At 43.8% G+C, this 27543-nt stretch overlaps 1 protein-coding gene across 2 annotated transcripts; it reads left to right on the top strand.

Moving 5' to 3' along the window:
* Positions 1 to 4036: 4036 nt before the first annotated feature.
* CKAP2 (cytoskeleton associated protein 2) lies at positions 4037 to 27260 on the top strand. Of its 2 annotated transcripts, none has more exons than XM_075562883.1 (9): positions 4037 to 4216; positions 4989 to 5073; positions 13288 to 13360; positions 13472 to 14340; positions 17238 to 17442; positions 19918 to 20088; positions 21381 to 21447; positions 25341 to 25596; positions 26434 to 27260. In XM_075562883.1, the coding sequence occupies exons 1-9, from the start codon at positions 4147 to 4149 to the stop codon at positions 26456 to 26458; spliced, it is 1821 nt and encodes a 606-aa protein (XP_075418998.1). In that variant the 5' UTR covers positions 4037 to 4146; the 3' UTR covers positions 26459 to 27260. The 2 variants fall into 2 exon arrangements, with proteins under 2 accessions (XP_075418998.1, XP_075418997.1); XM_075562882.1 differs by having other exon boundaries at positions 26282 to 27260.
* The last annotated feature ends 283 nt before the right edge of the window (positions 27261 to 27543 follow it).

Here is a 27543-nt window from a genome sequence, read left to right as displayed (position 1 = left end):
ATATATGATGCATGTGCGTGTATATCTCAAAATAAAAACCCAAACACATTATAAGTTGAACTGCCTCTGGGAATTTCCAAGAACTCTTTACAGGAGTAGAAAGCCTCATGTTTCTCATGCAGAGCGGCTGGTGGTCTGGAACTGCTCACCTTGAGGTAACCACCTTGCCACCAAGGATGTATGTATATAGACACACTCTTGTTCCATGAGCACGGAGCATATTTCACCATTTATTTACCTCTTCATGAGCTCCTAGCAACATTGTGTACTTTCTCACGGAATCTATTTTTACCAGAAGCTTCTAGTTTCTCAACTCTTTATCCCCAATCCAACTGAACCTTTACTGCATCCAATATTGTTGCCAATTCCACCTTTCTTAGGCCCCCTTCCTCCCTGGACTTGTCATCCTGTCCCTGGAGGTCCTCCCAGCCCTCCGACTGTTACACCTTGTTCTCTCACAGGGCCACCCCTGCTGCCCCCGAGTACAGAAGCCACCACGGACTGGCCATGGTCTCTCTGGGTGCCTGCAGCTCCAGGGTCAGCTGTTTGGAGAAGATCTGCTCTGTACAGAGCTCTTCGCCTTGGATCTTGTAGAACAGTGTTGCCTTCCTTTGATAATTACGGGGCAGGGGTAGCACAGTGAATCATGACACCCTCTCTGAGGTGGGGCGGGAAGTTTTTAGAGATGGTGGAGGGGCAGATCAGCTTGAAGAACCCATGATCTTCAGAAGGACAAACGCTTCTCTGGAACCACCAGGTTTAAGTTCACACACCACCCCAAGTTCTCTGAGTATGTCCTTGGGGATACCAGCAGCACTACGGTGAAGCCAAGGCTATGTGGATATCCCTCGCATGGACACCGAGGTGCTGAAAAATCTCAACAAGAAGCTCGTCAAAAATGCTGGCCAAGAAGTTTGATGCCTTTCTGGTCTCAGAGTCTCTGATCAAGCAGATTCCTCAAATTCTGGGGCCAGGCCTGAATGAGGCCGACAAATTCCGTTCCCTGCTGGCCCACCATGAGAACTTGGTGGCCAAAGTCGATGAGGTGAAGGCCACCATCAAGTTCCAGATGAAAAACGTATATAGATGACAGAGGCGAACATGCCGGCTGTCAACCTGTTGGCTTCGTTGCTAAAGAAGACGTGGCAGGAGGGTGTGCTTTGTCCACGAAGAGCACCAAGGGCCAACCCCAGCATCTGTACAGCCCAATAAACTTTATTGTTCCTGTGTTTTTTTTAAAAAGAGAAAAAATGTCAAGCATGCCTCCAAAAAGATACCATACTTGGAGTGGATAAGCCTGGGAAATAAGGGGATTATCACCATGTTGGAAAGTCTTTCCTAATCACCGTCATAGCCTTGTTAAGATACACATTGTTTCATATATATATATATATATATATATGATCAAATATTAAATAATAGCTACATTAACCCACTTTGAAAAATGTCTTATCCTGAGGTTTTAGCTATCTAGTGCTACTATAACAGAAATACTGTAAGTCAGTGGCTTTCACAAATACACATTGGTCTCTTCAGAGGAACCTGGTGGCATAGTGGTTACACGTCACGTCAGCAGTGCGAAACCACCAGACAGCTCTGAGGGAGAACGACAATGGGGCTTTCTCTTCCCGTAAGGAGTTGTCTCAGACGCTCATGGGGCAGTTCTACCAGGCCCGCTGGGTCACTGTGGGGTCGGAATTGACAGATGACTGTGAAAACATTCCAGGAGCAGGGTTTGCATCTCTGTGGGCTCTGGGAGATGGAGCTTGACTCTTTGGAGCCTCCTTGATGATCCTCTGGAGGTGTGGGATCTTGCGACCCCTTAGTGTATTTTTACACCTCTGGGTCTAACCTCAAAAGTGACTAGTTTAAGACTCACCCTACAGAGATAATAATTTAGTTAACATAACACATAATAACCTCTTCTCCCCCTCTCCTTAACCATTGCTGTAGAATCCATTCTGGCTCCAGCTGCCCCATGAGTGCCCCCTCCCAAAGGGTTGCCATCTTTCCTGAAGCAACGTGCTGTATCTTACCTCTGTGCACACGATGGTGGCCTTCAACCAACAAGCTTTTGGTTAGCAACCAAGCACTTAAATACTGCACCACCAGGACTCCTTGTCCGTAGGTGGAGACACTGTCAGCTCCATCTCATAGCAACCTTATGTCCACCAGAATGACATGCTGCCAACTCCTGCGCCACCCTCACAATGGTTATTCTAGCCGACAGGGCATAGGAGGGTAAGTCAAAACTGTTGCTGCTGGAACTTCCTTTCATATGAGCCTGGGATTATTGAAAATCAAAAGTGTTAAAACATGTTTCTGTAATCGGGGATGGCTGCGGACAAGATTCTCAGTGATACCACTCCTTTTAGTCTCTTTCAAATTCTCCGCTATCGCTAGATGCCAACTCAGAGTGACTACAGGACAGGGTAGAATTGCCCCTGAGTTTCTGAGCCTGTGACTCTTTACTGGAGTGCAAAACCTCTTCTTTTTCCAGAAGAGCAGCTGTTGGTCAAGAGTGGCTGGTGGTCTCGAACTGCAGCCCACCTTGTAACCACTTCACCACCAGGGATCCATTAGGTGTCAAAAAAACAAAACAAAAAAGTCCAAACAATTACGTAACTTCTGAGGGGATCTGCCCGATCAGTGAAATGCAAGGCGGAAAGATCAGCTCAGGAGGTTATGGCAACTGTCTTTTGGAATTCTTTAGGAGTACTCTTGTGAGAGATTTTCTCGAAGGACACAATCACGGGGGTTTATTAGGAAGATGTTTTAAGAAAGTGGAGGCCTATGTGGATGCAGGAAAGTGGTACTGGTGGGGGAGGGAATTCCATCAAAACAATGGATCTATCTGTTCATTTGTCAAAAGTGGCAAGCACTGTGCCAGGAGTATTTTGTTAGGAAACTTTACTCCACCCACCCTACTTCCCTAATCGTGCCCCTACAGACTTTCTTGTGTTCCTCACATTCAAAGAAGGTGCGAAGAGAACGCATCCCTCGATGATGCCCAAACTGCGGTTTTGATGTGGTTTAAGTTGCAATGCACAGAATTCTTCGGGGGAGGTGGAGACATGGATTCCGAAATGGCTAGCCCTAGACAGAGGGTTTACGGAGAAACAATTGCTTTATGCTTTGATAGTTTTATTAGTGGTCTCTATGATTTTTGCATAAGGGGGCCTGGCATCATAGTGGGTTCCATGGGGTGGCTAACCACAGGTCAGCACTTGGAAACCAACCAGCTGCTCTTTGTGAGAAAGACGAGGCTTTCTGCCCGTGTCGAGTTACTGCTCTGTCCTAGAGGGTCCTATGAGTCAGAAGCGATTTAATGGCTGAGTAAGTGATGCTTTTGTAGCAATACTTTTCTGCATACCTTGGAGCCCTGGTAGTGGAGTGGGTCAGCAGTTCAAAATCACAGGGTCAGCAGTTCAAAACCAGCTGCTCTCTGGGAGAAAGATGAGGCTTTCTACTCTCATAAAGAGTTACAGTCTTGGAAACCCACAGGTGCAGTCTCCACTGCAGTGAGTCTGAGGGGCTTTTTTGAGTCCTGGTATCTAGGAGTCCTGGTGTTGGTGTTGGGCTGTGATCGTCATGGCTGGCAGTTGGAAACCACCAGCAGCTCCGTGGGAGAAGCTGGGTTTTCTGCTCCTGTAAACAGTTAGACTCGGAAAACCACAGGGGTCACTAAGAGTTATCCATCGCATACTGCACTTTCAACAGCTGATTTTTCAGTAGATCACCAAGCTTTTCTTGCAACGAGCTTCTGTGCAAATCCCATCGCTCGCCTAGCCCCACTGTTTGTACTACCAGTCGGGCCTTATATATAATTTGAACAAACGAGGGTGTACAGCTGGACGGCTCCTACAGGCTGTGCAGAAGAGGTTTGATGGTGAAAGCGAGAGCCGGCAGCCCAGAGCGGCGTGAACCGACTGGAGCAGGAACCAGGCCCGCCCAGTAACGGCGCCGCCGGGACTCCGCCCTCTGCGCCCATTGGTTCTTTCAATTCCGGCCGCGGACCAATGGGAGCAGGCGGCGGCGCCGCGGGCTTAGGGAAGCGCGGGTGGCGGCGGCCTCGGTGCGCACGCCCTTGTCCACAGGCGCCTGGGGCAGGGGACGCCGGGCTCGGCCGCCTCTCCCGGCCCTGCGATGAGCGTCCCGGCCGTGCCGCGGCACCTGCAGCTGCCGCCGAGCCAGAGGACCCAGCCGGCGTTCCGAGGTGAGCGAGGGGCGGCGCGCGCGGGCGGCCGCCAGTGGGCTCCGCGGGCTCGGGGTCCCGGCCGGCCGCGCACCGCCCCCGAACTAGTCAGTCTCTGGCACGCCTCAGATCTCGCTCTTGTCGCTTGGAAATGCGCCATCAGAGTGGTGTCTGCTCTTCGGTGTGACTGCGGATTGAGCGCCTCTTGAGTGAGCGTTAGCGCCTGGCCTTGCTTCGTACTCGCGGAGCGCGGGGCCGCCGGGGCGGTTGAGGGCGGGGCCGCCGGGGCGGGGCGGGGCGGGGCGGAGGGCCGACTGCGCTTGCGCGGGATCTGGGCGCCTGCAGTTGGTGCGTTCAAATGCGAGACCTTGACCTTAGGGCCAGCGTCCTCTGCGCCACGCTAGCTCTTCGTCCGATTCTTGGGACTATAGAAATGAATTGAAGCGACTCACCTGCACAGCCCTCGCCAGCTAGGCAGAAGAACTCAAGGTTTCGGGTCTGCTTAGTTTCTAAAGCCTGGTGTCCAGACATTGTTTATTGAAAATAATCTTCTCCAGATTAATCCCTGCTTGCCAGTGAGGATGTGATTCTTTTGCAAACGGGTTATAGGAACCTTTTCCATAAACGTATTATTAGGATTATTTTGCAAATGCAAAGGTACTTTTCTGTTATATTCTCCAGGAAGATAGATGTTCATGAACTAAGTTAAAATCTTCACCTGAGTCAACAATTTTTATTTGATGTTACCCATTCAACTGATATTGACCTGTAGATCTTTCCTTTTGTTATTTAGAGCAAAGAAGACAAAAACTTGAGCAACAGCTATTAAAAAGAAAAACACTTTTTGAATGTAAAAAGGAACATCAGAAATTATCCAGGTGAAATCAAGTTTATTTCATTGAAGTGCTGTGAAATTATATACGCTGATATAATTTTAAAATATAACTTTGAGTCAATATATCTAAAAATTTCTACTGGCTGTGTTTTTTTAAAGATGAAATTTAATGTTTTACTTAACCCAGTATATATCCAAAATAGTATTCAACATGTAATCCATAATAAGAAAATTACTATTGAGATACTTTACATGCATTTGGGGCACTAAATCTTCAAAATCTAGTGTATAATATTATTTTCTGTACATCACAATTTGGACTAGTGACCTTTCAAGTGTACTGTATGTGACTTCGTGGCCCCGTATTGGACAGTGTTGTCAATATCATCATTTATTTTGTAAATTAATTTGTAATCTAAGCAGAGATCATTTTAAAGCAGAGCATGTATAGATAATAAAATGCTGACTTGTATACCATGCTACAAAGGCCTGTCCTATAATTTAGCAAAATTTGTAATGAATCGAGAGTGACGTCCATATGTTGGCGTGATTGCTTTAGACTTAACCTTCCTTAGGAATATCTTTGTATTATGTTGTGTAAATTTTAATGATGGTTGTAACAAAACAAATAAAAATTCATGGAATTATATACAAAGCAGAAGTTCAAATGGCCCCTTGCTAATCGCTTAAGATCTTTTAAAGCAGTGTTTCCCTGGTGTTGGGGTGCTGGGACAACCCAAGGCGGGGGTTGGCTGCAACAGCCAATACCTACACTTTACCCTGGGTTATGGTACTGTAGTACAAAAGTTTAATTTCTAGTGGGGGAGGACACTGGGTGATTCCCTCCTCCCGAAAAGGGGACAATAGGCCCAATAAGTTTGGGAACCGAGTGCAACCCCTTCCTGTGACACATGTCTACCTATAATTAGTGGGCTTTCCCGCCGCCTAAAGGTATACAGGCCTTGGTTAGCAATACAGAGCTCCCTCTCTCCTCAGTTCCCTCTCCTCCCGTTTCCCTTTTGCTTTGTCCTCCTTCCCTTCCCCGTCTCTCCACGTGGACCTCCATGCGGGGCTGAGGTGAGCATGCTATCGTGAAATGTGTCTGACTGCATTATTGTAATGTCTCTTCTATCGCTCATGCTCTCGATGACTTTAATATAATATTTATATATCTCAAAAAAAAAAAAGTTTGGGAACCTATGCTCTACAATCCAGCATCAAGTGCAGTTGTCTGCTCTTGCTGTCCCCCTGGGTCATACTGCCCACTGTGGGAAACACTGCTCTAGAACGCAGGCTTTGGAATAGTAAAGACCTGGGTTAGAATCTGTAAGCTAGCTGCTTACAGCTATGTGACAGTTACTTGGCCTTTTTGAGTCATGTGTTAAAAAAGTGTATGTATTCTACAGTAAATAGTACTGCCTGTTTCTTGGGCATTAAATGAGTTTCTGTATGCATTTTGCTGTGCCCTGCCTGGCAAATAGTGAAAAGTCAGTCGTAGCTGTGGTCTCATGACCACATCTGGACGGCAGGATGTATTCCCCTGGTTTCTGTAGTTTTCTTCCAACCTCACTGTTACCCTCATGGGTTAAGAGGGAGAGCCTTATTGCTTTAATTTGCATTTTTAATATTGACTGCTTTATGTTAGGTTTTTAGCCCAGCTTCATACCCATCGTGTGTTAGAAAGTGGTCGGATTTGGTGTACATTTGACAGGACTGGTAGTTGACTTGGTATAGGAGTAAACTAAAGGATAAAGCTAAAGATGATCTTGAAAGATTCCAGATCAGAGACTAAGAGATAATAGCAAAGTAAAATACATGCTAACAGTAGATTAAAGTATTTTGTCAAGGTATATAAATTTAGTAACTATATTGTTGATATATAAGACAAGGTTCCTAATTTTAGGATGTCTGGTTTCTAGAGCACAAAGGGCTGAGATGCATGTCCCGCCATCGAGTTGATGCCAACTCATAGCGACCCTATGGGACAGGGTAGAACTGCCCCCTTAAGTTTCTGAGATTGGAACTGTTCATGGGAATAGAAAGCCCCGTCTTTCTCCCAAGGAGCTAGCTGTTTGTCTTAAACTTGGGGATTGCAGCCCTATGTGTAACTTACCATAAAACCCACTCACTGCCATCAAGTAGATGCCAACTCATAGCAACCCTGTAGGACAGGATAGAACTGCCTCTGTGGGTTTCTGAGACTAACTCTTTAGCAAACCAAAAACCCAAACTCACTGCCAGCCAGTCAATGCTGACTCATAGTGACACCACCACCACTACCTTCCCCTGCCAAAAAGCCCCGTCTTTCTTCCAAGGAGTTGCTGGTGGTTTCAGGCTGCCAGCTACGCTAATTGCAGCCCAATGTGTAACCACGACTCCACCGGTAACTCTTTAAAGGAGTAAATATTTCAGGGAAAAATTAAGTGTATGCCACATTCACACATTCAGGGAGAGAGTGAGTGGCAAACACTGAGCAGGCAATCTCAAGACTAATCTGTAGTAGCACTGAAAGAAAAGGGAGCCCTAGGAAATAGACAACTAAAATTAAGAGGCAGGAAAAAGTGAAAGATGTTTAGTTGGGCAAGCTAAGAAGAAGACACAGGCATAAAAGAAATGGGCTGGCGAGGTATGTGGAATGGCTGGGGGTCCGGTGGTAAAGTGAAAAGTGCTCCCAGAAACTCTTTGTGGGTTTTGCTATATTGAAAAGCATGTCTGGAGTTGAAAGGAAATGTCAAGTTTAAGATTGTTTAAGAGGAGAGAGAAACAGTGTTTATATGTAGATGCAGATCACCTAGGAGAAGGCAGGGTACTGGGAAAGATGGAAACCTACTGTGGAGCAAATGCGCTGAGTAAGAAGGGGTGGGGTGGAGAGTGGGAGTGAAGAGTTAGTGAAGAGCCTACATCCACACAGTGTCTGTTCATCCTTCAGAACCAGAGGGCAGGCTGTGGTGGAGGCACACGGGAGAAAAAGCGTGGAGGCCACATCTAACCTCTAGCTGCACAAGGGGCAAGAGAGCCCCAATTGCCATCTGTCCACGGATAATTCCTGTGAGGCAGGGGTCAGACAGGCTTCTGCCCTCTTGATGCTATTCTGCCGCCAGCCATCCCTCCCCCCCCCCCCCACACACACACTCCCTAAGCACTCCACTTCTCTACCGTCTTCCTTAAACTTGCAGCTGCCACACAGAACTCACACTACTCATGACTATGGGGCTTTGTTAGGCAAGTTAACAGGTCACAACAAGATCAGAAAACGTGAAGGAAGCCTCCCTTTGGTGCACAGCAGAGCACCTCTTAGCCATGCCGGCAGGCACGTCTCTGGTCCTTGGCCTCTTCGCCATATGTCCCTTGGTGTCTGCCCTGCTCGGGCACGTGCTGCACAAAGCTCCTTTCCTGCTACTAGTGCCCGAAGGCCCTCAGCTTTGCCCATTCAGTGGGCCGAAGAGCCCACTACTCTGCTGCCTCCCTCACTTCATGGCCAGCTCTCCTGTCATGATGGCCATAAAAGAGACATCTCCCTCTTCTGACTTCTGAGATGGCTCACCGTCTTCCCAAAAGAATGGCAAAACTAGCCAATGCCCCCCCCCGCCCCCCGCTGGGAGTCCTCAGTGCGCAGTCATTCCACTTCATCGCAGGAAGTTACTTCTTGGGGTTGCTGCCGATGGCCTCAGTGGTGAAGCGTCCCGTGATAAAGCTGTCCGTCTGGAAGCGGTAGAAGCTGAGGTCAGTAGGGGCTGAATAGTCGACGGTCTGGTTGACCCTGGGCGTCGTTTTCCACCTCACGCCAAGCAGTGGGCCACTTGGTAAGAGAGGGGTGTTTGCCCCCAGGTGAAAGTGTAAGAGTTTAAACTGAGGTGATATTGCTGGGTCCAGGGTGACAACAATGTGTGGGAGGAGCAAGACGCACCCACACTTAGAGGTCAGCTCCAAAGAGACCCTGTTTACTGGCACATTTTAACCCGCCCCCAACATTCAAAATGTATAGTACACGCGGTGTCAATAGTTCTGCTCCTCCCCCCAGACACGGAAGGCACACAGATAGGAAAGGCTGTGGAACCAAAATTAACTGCTCTAAAGAGACCCAGTGTTTCAATTCTAAGATGCGCATTTATGTCACATTAACATCTCCGAATTTGGAGTCTGTCATTGGTGTGTCTAATTGACTTAGGGTTTCCCCTTTCTTCCTGGGATATAAAATATAAGTACATTTTAGAATTAATAGCATCTTAATATTTGTCCAGCTATGGTCAGTACACAAAGAATTACCAATGCGAGAAGGCCAACCCAGGAAAGAGAAGTAACACACTGAGCAGTCAGGGGGGAACATACATGAAAGAGATGATTAAGTAACTTATAAGAAATAGTATTTTGTCTCTAAACCAGGAACAGGTGGTAATTATTGGGGGAAATCGATTCGATATCTTAGGAATGAAAAATAAAATTGAAAAACATATCTATAGATCTGGAAAGCAGAGGGACTATACAGAACACATTAGCAATGTGTCTGATCGAGTGGAAATTCTCCCAGGACACCGCAGAGAAGTAGTAGAAAGTCTTAAGAACAATTGCGACGTCCTGTATTATGTCATTCCCATCAAGGGATCACTCTGAATGGAGAATCAGGAGAGGCAATGTCTGAGAACTAGTAGCTGAAATTTCTCCATATTGAAGAACCTGCTTCTGAAAAAAGTTTGGTAAGCAGAGGGGAAAAAGCTTTCTACATAAGAGGAGTTTATACCAGAGTAAGTAAAAAAGTATTGCTACTGAGGTTCCAGTTCACCCATGCACGGGGGTCTTTCAGACACAAAGGGTTGCAAACCTTTCTGCTCTCAGCAGACATATGCAGACAAGTGATACACTTGCGTTAGTCTCATTACTGGGTGCCTTCAATGAAGAGCACACCTTAAAGGAAAGGGGGAAATACGGAGCTGTTCGCTCAAAATGTTGATCTGTTCATCAGTCTTTTAAGCAGGATCAGAGTTAGTGACGATTTTATGGAATGAATCTACGCCTTCCTTGTGGATTTACCAATACCATCAGACAGCCAGGTCTCATCAAAACAGTGCCTTCTGAGGGGCTCCGGTGGCCAATGAAATTCAAGGCTAAGAGATCAGCTCAGGTTGAGGCGGCTGGTTTATCTTGTCAAGAGGGTCTCAAAGAACAGGATGGTAGCAGGGACTTACAAGGAAAAAGAAAATAGAAAACTGAAAAAAAATGAAAGGAAAGTTGGGCCAAGAAATGTTATTTTCCTTTGCAGCAATGCTCATTCTCAAGGGTAGCAAGGGCTATCCTCTGGGAATTTTGCTGTGAAACCATGCCCCGTCTACCCTGCATCTCTGATCTTGTCCCTTCTTTTTGTTCCTCAAACTCAACATTCCAAAGGAACGCGATTTGACACCCCGGAGTGTCAGTGAAAGAGGACAGGGCTGTCAGAGAGGGAGCGCGTCTCCAGAGGTGTATCTGTCTGGACAGCATGTGTCAGGCAACACAGCTTTATGTTTTGAGTATTTTTGTCTGAGAAAGGTTCTCTAATTTTTTTGTTGTTCATTAATCATTTTGATTAGGGGCTCTTACAGCTCTTAAAACAATCCATACACCAATTGTATCAAGCACATTTGTACATATGTTGCCATCATCATTTTCAAAACATTTTCTTTCTGCTTGAGCCCTTAGTATTAGCGCCTCTTTTTTCCCGCCCTCCCCTACTCTCCCACCCTCGTGGACCTCTAATAAATTATTATTTTCACATCTTACACCGTCCACCACCTCCCTTCACTCGTGTTTCTGTTCTTAGTCCCTCTGGTGGCAGTGGGGAGGAGGGTCAGGTGTTATTGTCAATCATTGTAGTCAGTTCCCCATTTCTCCCCGCACCTTCTCCCAACCCTCATGGTATTGCTACTCCCATTGTGCCCGAGGGGTTTATCTGTCCTGGATTCTGTCAAGAGGTCTTATCTGTACCGGTGTCCATGCTCTGGTCTAGCTGGATTTTTAAGGCAGAACTGGGGTTATGATAGTGGAGGGGAGGAAGCATTTAAGAATTAGAGGAATATTGTGTGTCCTGTTGGTGTTATGCTGCACCCTGGCTGACTTGTTCCTTCCTTGTGACCCTTCTGTGAGGGGCTGTCCAATTGTCTACAGATGGACTTTGGTCTCCACCCCGACCCCCATCATTTGCATCCATATATTTGTTTGTTTGGGGTCTTCTCATACCTGATCCCGTCGATCTCACAATCACACAGACTGGTGTGCTTCTTCCACGTGGGCTTTGTTGCTTCTCTGTTAGATAGCCGCTTGTTTAACTTCAAGCCTTTAAGACTCCAGACCCTATATCTTTTAATAGCCGGTCACCATCAGCCTTCTTCACCACATTTGCTTATGCACCCATTTTGACTTCTGTGATAATATCGGTAAGGTGAGCATCACAGAATGCCAGGCTATTAGAACAAAGTATTCTTGTGTTGAGGGAGTACTTGAGTAGAGAGAGAACCAATGCTTTTCTGCTACCTTAATACTTAACAGTTAAATATATGTACATAGACCTATATCCCTATCCTTATAAATATGTTTATATATGTGCATGCCTATATTTATACCTCTGTAAATGTCTTTTGCCTCCTAATTCTCTACTCTATTTTTTACTTGCCTCCTTCTCCACTATCATGTTCCACCTTCCTTCAGCTCTCAGTACTTCTCTCGACTACACTGCACTTGATCAAACCCCACCAGGCTTTCTATACCCTTCTCACCATCGATTTTAGATCTCTTGTTGTTCCCTTGTCCCTGGGTTTGTTGGCTCCCCCTCCCTTTCTGCTACCTCCTCCTCCTCTCCCATGTCCCCACAGAGCCATCAGCCCTGTTATTTTATCGAGATTGGTTATCCTGCCTCTCCTATATGGATGGACATGAGGTTTCTCTGATTTTGTTGCATCACTTTTTTTACGTGCCCTCTAAAGGAAGAACTTTCCTGAGGACAATCTTTCTCTTGTTCTTGAGCTCAGACTAGGACACTGTTCGTTCCACCTTCTAACCTTCTTTCCTGCAACTTAATAGCCACATTCTTGGCATAGTCAACTGGCGCAGAGAGTCTCTGTCAAAAGGACTCAAGCAAATCCCTGCGGCAGCCTTTTGCTGTGGGTACATGCCCTCAATGCAGTGCTGCCTCCTTTTCTCAAGGTAGCAATTAAGCTGTGAGTATGTGTGATGAAATTTAGATTTCTTTGGGAGGGTTATTTTAAGGTTCTCGGTGTAACTCTTGTTCTGAAGTGCTTGGCTAATCCAAGAAGGTGTTGCTTTTCACTAAAGGCTTTATTTTACTATTTTAAATCATTTTATTGGGAGCTCATGCAATTCTTATCACAATCCATACCTACATCCACTGTGTCAAGCACATTTGTACATTTGTTGCCAGTATAATTCTCAAAATGTTTTCTTCTTACTTCAGTTCTTAATATCAGCTCCTCATTTTCTCCTCCCTCATGAACCCTTGATAATTTATAAATTAGTGTTTTGTCATATCTTACACTGTTAAAGACTTTATTTTAAAACTCTGTATCGAACAGGGAAGAATAGATTAGAATGGGAATATCAAATGTTTACACAGATTATGGGATGAGGTGTTGAGATTTTTTTTTTTTTTTTAAGCAAAAGGGAAGAAATTTATTGGCGCCCATACGGGAAACCCTACAGGGGCCCAGCATAGCCTACTGTGTAGGCATGCCCATCAAAGGTTCATACCATTCACTGTACCCCCATGTCCCAGAGGGACTTCCCTTGAGCCGAGACACAAAGCCCCAGGACTAGCTGGGGGTGGGGACGTGGGTGCTAAGATTTTTGAGACCAAAACCAAACCCACTGCCATTCAGTGAATTCTGTGGTGGCTCACTGGGTTATGCATTGTACTGCTAACCACAAAGTCTCAGTGGTCTGCGGTTCGAAGCCACCAGTTGCTCTACAGTAGAAAGGTGAGGCTCTCTGTTGCCGTGAAGATTTAAAGTCTCAGAAATCTCAAGGGGTGGTTCTCCTCTGTCCAGTGGGGTTGCCTATGAGATGATTTAAAAATAAGAAACTTTAAATTCTTCAGTCATTGTTTACATTTTGATGAAAGTATTGCTTAGTACGAATGAAACTCAGTTCAGTATTTTCATTTAAATTTATGAACTCAGTTAATTTTAATGTTTGTTGTCTTTCCCTGGTCCCCTCAAAAAAACAAATCTTATTCCATGGTCACATTTTAATTTATTTTGTTTTTAATTAATAGAGACCAGAAAGTAATGTCATCTAAGGACCATGTCCAAAATGGGACAAGCATTCTGAAACTTAAGACAAAAATGGTAAGATCTGGGTCTAGCACCTATAAATAGTCCTTTTGTTCCCTGCCCCTTTCCCGCATTAGGAAAGAAATGAGTTCTGAAATACTGACTTGTCTGAAATAACTCTTTCAGGCCAATAAAGAAAATGGCAATAGACCTATGTGGAGTGAAAATAATGTCACAGTGGAAAACAATTATAATCCTTCAAAACCTTCCAAAGAAATCACCAATTCCAGTTTAGAAATTGACTCCCGTAATCGTGAGGATGATAATCAATCTCTTCAGTTGTTATCAATGAAAGATGATGTCCAAAATCACCGTATGACATTTAGCCAGGCGTTTCACCTTAAAAAAATTAGTAAGAAACAAATCCCTACAGATAAGCTGAAGCAAGAAGCAAATGTGCCCAAGAAGCCTGTGCTTGGGTCTTACCATGGCCAAGTTGTTGCGTCTAAGATTAATTCATTCAGAAAACCTCTGCAAGTCAAAGACGCAAGTTCTGCAGCAAACAAGAAACTGTCAACAACTCTCCCAAATGCCACCAAGCCGCCGCCTGTGAACACCAGCAGTGGGACAGTGAGAACGGATAAGCCCTCGAAGGTGACTCCTTCCACGAAACCGGGCAGCACGGCCTCTCAGAACAGACAGCTTCTGCGGCCTCCTATCAGAAGCCACCACTGCAATACTCAGGCCAAGGGGAAGCAAGGCGTCAGTAGAACCTCCGCCAATGTTACCGTTCGGAAGGGGCCTGATAGTAAAGAATTAACTCAAGTGAAACCCCATCTATCTAGTGTCAGACCCAGTGCTTCTCAGGACATGAAAAGAAACGGGGCACCCTTGAGAAACACAGCATGTGACCTCGTAGCCAGGCCTGCCTCCTCTTCTAAGATCAAACTGATGGAAAAGTCAAAACCCACCGACCAACGAAGACATACTATAGTAGCGAAGACCAGTGCCCACAGCAAACCAGCTCAGCCCAGGGAAACTGCAGAGCAGAGGAGGTGAGTAGATGTCATTTGATTACCTTTATTTTTTATAGCGCTGTCTTTGTGAGTGTGGCTTGCCTTTTCCGTGGACGCCTTAGGGTTTTCTTGTACCTTCTTTTCTGTCCTTTGCAGACATTAAGATTGGACTTCACATTATCATCTAGGTTAAAGCACTTAATAAACATTGGGGAATGCTTTATAAACTCTCCATGTAAAAGGGTATTCTGTGTGGGTCTTTGTGCCTGTCATCGACTTTGATGTGTTCAGTGTATCTTTTTCTTCAGATTTGTGAACTAATAATGTGCTACTAGGGTCAAATTACTTACTGACCTGAAATATTTTTTATCTTTAGCATCATACTCATGACAACTCACTGCCATTGAATCAATCTGACTCCTAGTGATCCCATAGGACAGGAGAACTGCCCTGGTGAATTTCTGAGACTAACTCTTTTTTTTAATTTTTAACCACTTTATTGGCATATAATTCACACATCAGACAATGTAATAGTTCAGTCACATCAAGAGTTGTACAATCATCAATATAATCAAATGTAGAATATTTTCTTCATTCTTATGCTCATCGTTATTAGCTCTTCATTTACCCCAACCTCCTCTGACAACCCACCTCTCCCCAAGGAACCATTAATCTAGTTACTGTCTCTGTAGACTTACGTATCTTGAATTTAATATACAGAAAATCATTTTTTAAAAACAACATTAAAAGAATAACAAAGTAAAAGATAAAAACCTCAGAAAAGAAAGCAGAGATTACTAGATGCTAGCATAGAAGGGAAATCAAATGATAAGGTGTTAAATTTTAACTTTATCACACTTAATTTGGGAGGGGTCACTTCATCCACATACAATTCAATAACTGAATCATTATCAAGGAGAGTTTACAATCATTACCAAGATAGAACATTTTCTTCATCCTTGTACTCCTTGTTATTCATGTAACTATTGTTTTCAATTATGGCAAAAATATACACAACAAAACATCCTCCCATTCACCCACTTTTATATGTATAGTTCATGGCCATTGATTAAACGCTTGGTGTTGTGTAAGCGTTATTGTTATCTCCAAATTGTTGCACCTCCACTAAAATGAGCTCAATGTCCCCATAGGAAAAATTCTTCCTCCTTCACCCATGGTAAGTAATAACCATTGATCAAATGTGGTTTTTTAGTAGTTTTCTTGCTATAATACTCACACTCCCATAGTTAAATTGTATGGAGTGGGGGGAGAGAAAAAAAAGCTGGTACTGAGGACTCAATAGAAAGTAAATGTCTAAAGTTACTGAAACCCAAATGAAGGCTGAGCATGATAGTGTGGACAAGAGTAAAGTCAAAGGAAATAGAGGAAAGAACTAGGAGGCAAAGGGCATTTATAGAGGTCTAAACAAAGGCATGTACATATGTAAATATACTTATATATAAGGATGGGGAAATAGATCTATGTGCATATATTTATAGGTTTAGTATTAAGGTAGCAGGTGGACATTGGGCCTCCACTCAAGTGCTCCCTTAATGCAAGAATACTTCATTCTATTAAACTGGCATTCCATGATGCTCACCTTCCTTCCCTACATGATCCCTGAAGACAAAGCGGGTGCATAAGCAAATCTAGTGCAGAAAACTGATAGAGCCTGGCTATCAAAAGACATAGTGTTTAGGGTCTTAAGACTTGAAGATAAATAAGCGGCCATCTAGCTCAGAAGCAACAAAGCCCACATGGAAGAAGCACACCCGCTTGTGTGATCATGAGGTATCGAAGGGATTAGGTATCAGGCATCAAAGAACAAAAAATCAAATCATTGTGAATGAAGGGGAGTGCAGATTGGGGACCCAAGACCCATCTGTAGGCAACTAGACATCCCCCTACCAGAAGGGGGTCGCAGGGAGGAGACGAGCCAGTCAGGGTGCAGTGTAGCAAGGATGAAACATACAACTTTTCTCTAGTTCCTAAATGCTCCCCCCCCTGCCACTATCATGATCCCAATTCTACCTTACAAATCTGGCTAGACCAGTGGATGTACACTGGTACAGATAGGAACTGGAAACAGGGAATCCAGGCCAGATGATCCCTTCAAGACCAGTGCTGAGAGTGGTGATACTGGGAAGGTGGGGTGGAAAGGAGGAACCGATTATAAAGATCTATATATAACCTCCTCCCTGGGGGATGAAAAACGGAAAAGTGGGTGAAGGGAGATGTTGGACAGTATAAGATATGACAAAATAATTTATAAATTATCAAGGATTCATGAGGGAGGGGGAAGCAGGGAAGGAAGGGAAAACAGCTCATACCAAGGGCTCAAGTAGAAATCAAATGTTTTGTGGATGATGGTAACTGTGCTTGACACAATGGATGTATGTATGGATTGTGATGAGTTGTATGAGCCCCCAATAAAATGATTTTTTTTAAGTTGCAGATACATCATCATAATCAGTTCAAATGTTCCCTCCCACTCCCACATTCTTGATTGCTCCCGGTTCCCTTACGCTCCCCTGTTTCCCTGCTCCCGATAAACCATTGCATCAGTTATTGTTCCTGTGCATTAATTCCTTCTGTACTTTGTAAACTGGGAAACCCTAACAGAAACAATAAAAGACAAAGTGAAACAAAGAAGACACCATAATATAAAGGTTTAAAAGAAGTAAACAGTAAGAATTAAAAGCATCAACAACATTTTAAAGGCCAGAGAATAAATTTCTGTTGTGGAACAAGTGAGTCTAGAGCAAATTCTGGTCTGAGACTAACTCTTTTTAGGAGTAGAAAGTCTTCTCTTTCTTCTGACACGCTGACTGGTGTTTTTGAACTGCTGACCTCACAGTTAGCAGTTCAACTCAAAACCACAATGCCACCAGGGCTCCTGTGTCACAGTCCTGTTTATACTCTGCTTCTGACCGTAGAGCCCGTCTGACTGAGTGGAAAGCCGACAAAGGAAGGGTGCCGAAGAAGCCTCCGAGCTCGGTAGTGACGCAGGCCGAGCCCGAGGGGCCGAATGGGAAACCAGTGGGGTCCTTCTGGAAGACCATGGCTGAAGAAGACGAGCAAAGACTGTTCACTGAGAAAGTCAACAAGACATTTTCTGAATGCCTGAGCCTGATCAGTGAGGTATGTTGTGTTTTTCTTCTCTCTTTGTAGCATTTCATAGTGTAGATGATCCGTGTAAACAGCTCTTTAAATTGCACTGCCAGTCGTTTTGACTACGTGATGGCAATGTTTGTGGTTGTTAATTGTAAGATGGTTCCTCTGTAGATTCATTGGCTGCATTTTGTACCAAGTTCATAGAACTATAAAGGGGACTTCAAAAAAGTTTGTGGGAAAATTTCATCACTTTTCATTTTATTTTTCCACAAACTTTTTAAAGCCCTCTTGTGAATCAAGGGGATAATTACTTTTGATTTTTACACTTTAAATATTATATTCTTCTAAGATTTTAATATAGAGTGGGCTGGGAGTGAATATTAACTGTTTTTCAATTCCCTATACTTCTGTTTCTTACAGTCATTTAAACATGTTTATAAATTACTTTTAAATTTCATGTTTTACCAATGACTACATAAATTATTGAACTATTACTATAGATTAAAGTTAACTCAAACATTCTTAATCTAATCCCATTAATGTAAACACCGTCGTGGTTTTAAATTTATTGTATAATTTTGATATTTGAACAAAATTCCTAGGGAGTATTACAATCAATTCCAAAATATCTTCTTCATATCTCAATTATCTTAATCTTGCTTTTCTTGCCTATTATTGTTGAAGGTCCAGAGCAAAACTGAACAAGGTCTCATTTCAAACGAAGGCTTTGTATCGGGTCAGCCTAGTTCAGTCATAGACAAGGAAGCGACACTGGAACGGACCCAGATTTTTAAATAGGGGTGAATTGCAGTGAAAAAATGTATGGGTCACTGTCTTACTAGAAACAGAATCTCCCTCCAGGGCAATACATGTACTACATAACGAAAGAGTAATTACAGACTCAAAGGTGGCATCCAAAAGTGTTGCCTTATTTGTTTATTTAATAAATCCTTTTATTGGGAACTCTTACATATAACAATCCATTATCTCAAACAGACATGTACACTTGTTGGCATCAACAATTTCTAAACATTATCTTGAGCTCTTTGTTATCAGCTCCTCTTTTTTTCCCTCCCCAACCCTGCCACCCCGTGAACCCCTAATAGATTATGTATTGTTATTCTTTACACCTATCTTGTACCACGCATTCTATCCCTTCACCTTCTATCCTGGCATTTGTTCCACGACATCATTGCTATCTGTTCCCCTCCCCGCTTCTCTTCCTCTACCTTCCTGGAATCGATAACGCCCATTTCTGTTTCTGAGGGCACTTGCCACCCTGAGTTCGGTATACGAAAGCTCTCATCCGTGGTGCTGTGTGTACACCTGTCTAGCGGGATTTTCGAGGTAGGAATGAGATCCTAATAGTGGGGGGGGGGGGGCGGAGAGGATTAAGTAACTAGAGGAGTGTCAGTGTTACACTGCCCCCTGAATGTATTTTTTCTTCCGTGTAGCCCCTATGTGCAGGAATGTACAATTATCCACGGATGGGCTCTGGGCCTCTACTTTGACCCCTTTTCATCACCTTGATGAAATTATTTATTTTTGAACTTCTGATGCCTGTTCCCGTAGTCACCTCATAATCACACAGGCTGGCGTACTTCTATGTGGGCTTTGTTGTTCCCTGTTAGATGGCCGCTTGTTAGCTTCAAACGTTTAAAATCCCAGATGCTGTATCTTTTAATAGCCGGGCACCATCTGAAAAGTGCTGCTTTCTGCAGTTTTGCCGGTAATCCAGGCTCCTGAGGAGCTCAGTGTGCCTCCAGAGCAAGCCTTCGTTCCAGGTACCATTCCTGTTCATCCACATTTTAAAGTCAGATCTTTTCTGGCTCCCCTTCATCGGCCATGGCTGACTGGTTCAAAGGCCCACTTCAAACCTTTCTTTCATGTTCATGTGCATCTTTAAACTTTCTGTGGTTTGAGGGCCAATGAAATTTAGTCAGGGAAACCATGCTCAGGTCTGAACACCTGAGGTTTGTTTCGCTACTGTGGAATTTATTGCCCTCCTGTTGCAGAAGGAGCCCTGGCGGCTTGAAGGTGAAGCACTCAATGGCTGCTGCTTGACACCTGCTCGGTGCCTCCGCGGGGGAAGGCCTGCCCTCTGCTTCTGTACAAGAGAACAACCAAGAAAGCCCGGGCAACACTTCTCTGTCCCATGGGGTCCTTCTAAGACTTACATGACTCTTAACAACTAACAAGTTATTACGTCACTTTAGCCTTAATGTCAGTCACACCTGAGAAGTCATACACATGGTTCTTCTTCATAAAGGTGTGGTAGGTGCAAAACTTCTAAATGAAGTGGAAATCTCAGAGTACTCTGGTAGATAAGCATTAAAACCATGTAAAGTGCTAATCACTTTTTACAAACTTATTTTCTGCCGTCGTGAGTGTGGAATAAGGAGGATGGTAATGACATAGTTGGCCTTGAATACGCTTAAGTATTAACTAATCATAATGTATACATGCTAAAAATATCAGCCACTTTATTTCTTGCTCTTTCAGGGATGCCGCAAAGAAGAAATATTGGTCACACTCAATGACCTGATTAAAAATATTCCAGATGCCACGAAACTTGTTAAGTATTGGGTGTGCCTTGCACGTCTAGAACCAATCACAAGTCCAATTGAAAACATTATTGCTATCTACGAGAAGGCCATCCTGGCAGGGGCTCAGGTGAGGCAAAACCTTCTCATCTTTAATACAGGGTCAGCGGTGTCCAGTTGTTTCAGCACACATCACACTGTAACTGGGTAAAGCTGGGGTTGTGTGTAGAGTATAGGCAGCCATTTCTCAGGCTGCTCAGACAGTCTCTATATAGTAAGGATTGTCATCGGAGCCTTGATGGGAGAGTTACGTGTTGGGCTGCTCTGAGGGAGAAAGGTGGAGCTTTCTGCTCCCGTGTAGCTTTACAGCCTTGGACCCAGAGGGGCAGTTCTACCCTGCATTGTTAATAGGGTCCCTGTAAGGCACATTGATTTGATGGCAATTAAGGTCATTTATCTTGGGGGGGATAGTTAACCCTCAGAAATTGGAGATAAGCTGTACTATGTGGACATAATCTGTCAATGACTACTAACAACTATAGAACACTTTGCTGCAGGGTAATTGTACTTGACAAAATCCCACCTGAATGGAATGTCCGATTCCAACTACATTGGACCGGAAAGGATGTTACTTAACTAGTGTTTCTCTAACTGGTGAAGGCTTGGCTTACAAAGCAGTAGGAAAAGGAGAAACTACGTCATCAGAGCAGAGGAATTCAGGAACTAAGGCCATAAACCAGAATCCCTGTTATTGTGCACTGCATTAACTCGCATGGCAGCTCAAAGGAACATTAAATGTTCGGTTAGTAACTCTCAAGGAATGCGGTATGTTGGGCTGGAAGATCATGAGCTATTTAGACAGGTATTTAAAAGCCTGTGAAACAGAGCTAACCATGGACTTAGGTAGAGGAGCTCTTTTAGGTCTCCAATCAACCCAGAAACCCAATGCCGACTTAGGGTTTCTGAGACTAAATCTTTATGGGAAAGATCAGCCACATCTCTTGCCGGTGGAGTAGTTGGTGGGTTTGAACTGCCAACCTTACTGTTAAGCAGACCATTACCTAACCCATGGCGCTCTCTGGGCACCTTTTTAGCTATCTAGTAGGTATTAGTGGCATTTGTTTGCAAATGGTTCCTTAATTCTGTTATCAGGTTACAAACAAGTTATCAAAGGCTTACGAAAAATTGAGGAAAGCTTTTAATTGATGAGGTCTTGTCCTTTATTACCTGTACATAGAAAAGGGCATTTTTCAATTTTAGTGGCATGGTAAATGATTGTGGTTTTAAAAAACCACTGCCTGTTTTTAAATATTGAAATCTTACCTGCCACAGTTTGCGTGCTTTCCATTTGGGCAACCTCGATTATGATTGAAAGTACGAACTGTACGGGCTTAACTGATCTTCCCCTCATTTAAAATTTAGCCTATTGAAGAGATGCGACATGTAATTGCAGATATTCTAACTACAAAGAGTCAAGAAAAAGTTAAAGGTAAGTTTTTGGGGTGAGTTGGATATGTTAGGGTCTTTGATTTTCTTTAAGTAGCTTATGATTTTATTAAACTTCTCTGTTGATTTAATTTTTCTTTTTTAACCTACATGATAGTATTTTGGTGGCCTCTGATTCAGTGGGCTTCTGTGCGATAAAGGACTGAGGCCATCGGTTCAAGAGCCACATTGCTCATTGAGCGTCTGGGGAAGACTCTTCGCATCTCTAGGCCTTGATTTTTTTTTTTTCTTTGAACATAGTATTTAAGGGATTGATCACTGGAGGACATGATACCAAAGTACTGCTACTCGGGCTCCAGTTTCTATTCACAAGTTCACTCCAGATGAACTGTGTCCACATGTCTTTACGATCAGTGGAAGGCTGTGACAGATTCTCTCACAAATATGCTTGTCTTAGTCTCCTTGGGGTGTCCTTTTAAAAAAGAGGGTCTAATCAAAATAATTGTTTGTTTGTTTCTTTTCTTTATTTTTAAATCATCTTACTGGGAGCTCTTATCACAATCCATGCATCCATCCACTATGTCATGCGCATTTGTACATACGTTGCCATCATTAATCTCAAGATATTTTCTCTCTACTTGGTATCAGCTCATTTTTCCTCTCCCCCACTCTCCCTCCCTCCCTCATGAACTCTTGATAAATTTTTTTTCATGTCTTACATCGACCTCTGTCTCCCTTCACCCACTTTTCTGCTGTCCATCCCCCTGGGAAGGGGTTATATGTGGGTCATTGTGGTTGGTTCCTCCTTTCTCCCCTCACCTTCCCCTTACCATCTTGGTATCACTGAGGGTTTTATCTGTCCTGGATTCCTTATGGTGCAAGCTCGTATCTGTACCAGTGTACATGCTCTGGGATAGCAGGATTTGTAAGGCGGAATTGGGGTCATGATAGTGGGGGGGAGGGAGCATTAAAGAACTGGAGAAAGGTTTTAGGTTTCATTGGTGCTATACTGCACCCTGACTGGCTGTCTGCTTCCCAGACCCTTCTGTAAGGGGATATCCAGTTGCCTACAAATGGGGGCTTTGGGTCTCCACTCCGCACTCCCCCTCATTCACATTAATATGAATTTTTGTTTTGGGTTTTTTATGTATGACACCTGATTCCATCAACACCTCATGATCACACAGACTGGTGTGCTTCTTCCATGTGGACTTGTTACTTCTCAGTAGGTCTTGATTTTTATTGGTCAGTTTGACTCAATCTCTAATGACCTTTACCTGCTAAATTCTAAGTGTTCTGTGCCGTAGAGCACATTCAAGAACTCATTCGCTGATGAGAGTAGATCAGAGACAGGATGTGAGATTCACTAGCTGGAAGGTACACAGATGTAAGCATCTTTTAGAGCCATATAGTTCACTGCCCTCAAACCGATGTGGACGCATAGTGACCCTCTCAGACAGGGTAGAACTGCCTTTGCGTTTCTGAGACTGTTAAGGGAAGTAGAAAGCCCCATCTTTCGTCCACAGAGCAGCTTTTGGTTTCAAACTGCTGACCTTATAGTTAGCAGCCAAGTGTGTAACCCACTACACTACTAGGATTTATTAGGAAAGACTAGTTGCCATCAAAAAATCATAATAATAAGGGCACAGGATAAGGAGAATCAGGTTTAAGAAAGCCTTATTCTAAAAAGGGCAAAGTGGAGTGAAGCATTTCATCGAGAGCTCTCTACCGTCCTCATAATTCTCACTAGCATTAGAAACAGATAACTAGCATTGAAGTGTGAGGCAGCCGTTCTCATTATTTCTTTCTGGAATACTAGTTTGTGGAACCTTTGCTAGAAAATGTTTTTAAGTTATTTACATTAGATTGGGGAAAGGCTTTCTGAATGATATTGCCAAACATAAGTTCCAAGTCTAAGCCCAGTATTACAAAGCAAAAGTATATATAACATACCCAAAATGTGAGCCTCGTTTTCCCTGAGGCCGATCATTTTGGTTCCTGGTCTCAGTGGGTGTGTGCTGTCCAATAGTCCCAGCCAGAAGTCATGGGTTCTTTTTGACTCCCTTGCTATCTCTGTTCCTAGCCATTCAAAGTCTAGTCAGTAGAATACTTTCCACATATTTCCAAAGTTGCATTGGCTTCTCTCCATTCTTAATCCCACTTATGGCCACCTACACTCTTATCAGGACAATAGCAACAATCTCCTGACTTTGAGCCTGCCTTTCCCCGCTTGCTCCAGTTCCAGCCCTTCTAAGCACAGTCAGTGCAGGAAGGTCAATTCAGCAGGTTATTATGACTGTATTTTGGGATGCCACGGGGATAATCATGATAGGTTTTTTCCAAAGGACTCAACTTGGTCATTGGGATGGGGGTGAGGAGGATTTTGGAAGGTGTTTGAAGACAATGGAAAGCTGCCATAATACAGAAAATGCCAGAGGATTTGCACTGAGGGTTTTTTTTTTTCTCCATCATGACAATCTACCTGCTCAGTCTTGACAAGTAGGCAAGGGGGGTCCGATTCCAATTTTGTTGGGAACCCTTTCCCCATCCACCCCACATCCCTCATCTTGCCCCTTCAGACTTTCTGCCCCCCAGAGTCGACAGTCACTGAAAGGGAGCACAATCTGGGTCCTTTGAGGATGCCCAGACTGCCATTTTAACATGGTATGAATTAAACCACACAGAATTCTGCAGGGAACGTTTAGAGATGGAAACATTGCCTTCAGATGAGTATTAACCGAGATGGATGACAGGTCAAGAAACATCGCTTTACTTTCTGACATTTGGGTTTAATAAAGGCTCTAACATTTTGTAGCAATACTTTTTTGACTCACCCTTTTATATTAAGCACTTGAATATTTACAGAATGATAAATTTATTTTCTCCCTATTTCAGTTTCCACTCACCAAGAAAACAGTTACCATGCAACTTAAACATCTTTTAGTAAAATAATTTTCTAATAATCAAATCCAAAGATCTTTTCAGTTCAGTGGATTTGCCAGAGTGTATCACAATTAGTTTAAACCTGGGCGGTTTTATTGTGAACTTTATATCTTCTCTTACTTCTTCCTTCAACCCATTGTCCCTTCCCTCCAAAGGATAGGTGGATGAAGAAGAAAAAACCCTGCTGTCCTTAAAGTCTGTTTTGGAAAGTGTATCGTTAGTAGACACGCACACTCACTCAGACACACACAGTCAGGTGCTCCTTAAATAAAGTCTCGCTCTGGGCTGCGTGGGCTCTTTCAACAGCTCTGTCTGCTGACCATCACAGATGGCTACTGTTCACCTGTCGTGCTAGGCCTTCCATAACAGTGCCCCCATCTGATTTTATCTGTCTCTTCACTGCTTTTTGATCAACCAAGCTTCTTACATGTAAAGTTCATTATAATCTAGCCCTAACCTCCCTATCAGAGACCACCACCACCTCCTCCCCACACTCCAGGCTTGCTCAATATCCTATCATCTGAGCACAGTGCTCCTTTGAAATTGTCTTAATAATTTCACTTTTTGCCTCCTACCAAGAGTCCTCCTTGGCCTTGCTGAGAATTGCTTTTTCAACACCCACTTGTGAAGCGTTCCCCTAGCTAACGCTTTTCCGCACAAGCAAAGTACTTGTTCCTTTTCCTGATGCCTATAACCTTCTGTTCTTACCTTAGTTACTGCATTTGTCTCATTTATAATGAACTGTGTTCATGTGTCTGTTCAGTGCTGTGAGTTGCTCAAGGCTTGGGAGGATTTGACGCATACATCTCTTAACTGCTCCTGACTCTTGGGGGGGGGGGGGGGTTCTCAGTAAGTGATTGTAAATCGTTGGCAAGCGTAGGAAACGTACAGTGAGGAGGTGCAGTTTGGCTTTTCTGTTCTGGAATTTTGGTCAATTATGATTCACTTAATTTCCCTCTGGTTCTTCATCTGTGAAAAATGCCTTTCGCGCAGGAGGAAGCAGTGAGCTTACCTGTGCAGCCACAGAGCCCGACCAGGAAGTCGGCACCGAAGACCGAGGGGCACACCCAGAGCCCGTAAAACAGAACACAGAAACCAGACATCCTAGAGATGGGGAATCTAGCGATTGTGAAAAAGAGCAAGAGGAGGTGACGACAGAGCCAGTGAGTGCTGAGAAGACTCCCGAGAAAGAGTCCTGGGACAGCTGCATGATTAAATACAGTGTCTCCACCACCCCATCCTTGCAGAGGTAAGCTCTCAGAATGCAGTGTGTTACGATTTACTTTGTGCTTTGGGATAATTAGCAGGGTATGTTTGACAGTAGAAAAGTTTCCAACAAATGGAATGTGATGGGGAAATTTCACCTTTGAAATAATGTGGTTTTTCTCCAAATAAATACTGTTTTCCTTGCTTTTCTCTAGGTACTGCTATTTTGAAAAATAAAACTTTCACTAGCCATCTGGTTTTGTCTCTAGAGAACCGTTCTGACACAACCTCTATTGCTACTATTAGGTTTGAATTGGGGCAATAATCCAATTTGATAGATATTTAGACTTCTGTTGTAGAAGTTATAGCATCATGTAGAACAGTGGTTCCCAACCTTCCGAATGATGTGACCCTTTAATACAGGTCCTCATGTTGTAGTGACCCCTCAACCATAAAATTATTTTTGTTGCTACTTCATCACTGTAGTTTTGCTACTGTTACGAATCAGGCGACCCCTGTGGAAGGGTCCATTACCCCCACAGGGGTTGTGACCCACAGGTTGAGAACCACTGCTGTAGAAAAGATTTAAGTTCTCCACTTCCAGGAACTTCCCGGGCCCTTCCCTTTCTATGGGACAAGCTGTCCATGGTTGTCCTGTGCCCAATATCGCACGGTAACTGCCACAAAGAACAAAGCAAAAGTGTTCACACAGCTGAATTTCTTTTCAGTGTCAAAAAGAAGATTCCGTTTGATGAAACCAATTCACTATTTAAAGAGCTCAAGTTTCTAACCCCAGTGAGACGGTCACGGCGGCTTCAAGATAAGCTCTCAAAATTGCCAGAGATACTGAAAGACCATTATCCTTGTGTGTCTTCATTAGAACAGTTAACAGAGTTGGAGAGTGAAACCGACGCCTTCGTGTGCCGCCCGAATGCAGCCCTGGGCCGGATGTACTCGGAAATGGAGGCCACGGAGGAGAAGTCCAACTGACACGGATGATGGGCTTTTTTACTATTCTTTTTTCGTTTTTCTGTTTCGTGACTGCACCTCTCTTAGGCTTGCCGTTGGCCGAGTAGTCAGTCCAGTATTGAGAGTATTCGTGGCAGTGGACTCAATGGAGTTTTCACATCATAGCAGGAGGGCGTTTTGTGCAGCAGATTCCCAATCCTGCTCCGTCAGTCTCAACAGAGATCATGTTTTTTTGAAGGTGTAGTGCACGTTATGCCTTGAACAACAACACATTAGATATATATAGCATGTTAACTCGCTCCCTTGACTTTTAAGAAGCCCACAAATCCAGAAATATGTCACTAAGCATAACTACAGTAGTGTTACATCATTAGAAAATGTGGCAGTTTGGAAAAATTGTTAATATTGCATGGATGTGCTTTTAAAATGTGTTAACTTTCCTGCCTTTATTTGTCTGACGCTTCTGGATGGGTTGTGATGTGGAGAGCGCCTCCTTTTAAATGTTGACACAAGTCTCAGCTCAGTCCTGGTACCCAAACTGCTGAGCTCCCTGTGGGACTGCCCGTGGTTCTGCCCCGTCATTTTTCACCCGCGCTGGGGGATCTGCGTGTAGCCTGCCCATTTCTGTGTGCGCCTGAGACCCATCCTCTAGAAGAATTACGAAATACCCCGTTTATAAAAAACAAAACCTCACTTAGTAATAAAGATAAGGTGCCCAACATGGGTGAATAGTAGGAACTTTATCTCTACCTTGAGTCACTTCCTTTAGTTCCTCTTGTAACTTGACTACCTAAAATGTTACAATCTCAACTTCCGTAGCTTCTTGTGATGTAGTCCACAGACTATTAGCATGGAGTTGGGGCAGATGTCTATGCAGTCTAGTAAATATAGTTTAGGTAGCATTTCTAAAATTCCTGCTTAAAACTCTACCTCCCCAGCTGGTAGAAATATCTCTACCTTCACCGTTTAATCATGTCCCCAGAAACAGGACAACTACATACAGTAAACAGTTCTCTTCTTC

Source organism: Tenrec ecaudatus, chromosome 11 (genome assembly GCF_050624435.1).
Source record: "Tenrec ecaudatus isolate mTenEca1 chromosome 11, mTenEca1.hap1, whole genome shotgun sequence".
Classification (NCBI taxonomy): domain Eukaryota; kingdom Metazoa; phylum Chordata; class Mammalia; order Afrosoricida; family Tenrecidae; genus Tenrec; species Tenrec ecaudatus.
This window is presented reverse-complemented; position numbering and strand designations above follow the sequence as displayed.

Excerpts from the sequence above, each read along its gene's own strand:
- CKAP2 (XM_075562882.1), top strand. The coding sequence starts at position 4,147 with ATGAGCGTCCCGGCCGTGCCGCGGCACCTGCAGCTGCCGCCGAGCCAG. Across the intron at positions 5,074-13,287 it reads GAACATCAGAAATTATCCAG|AGACCAGAAAGTAATGTCAT; the intron begins GTGAAATCAAGT and ends TTTAATTAATAG. Across the intron at positions 21,448-25,340 it reads GAGTCAAGAAAAAGTTAAAG|GAGGAAGCAGTGAGCTTACC; the intron begins GTAAGTTTTTGG and ends CCTTTCGCGCAG.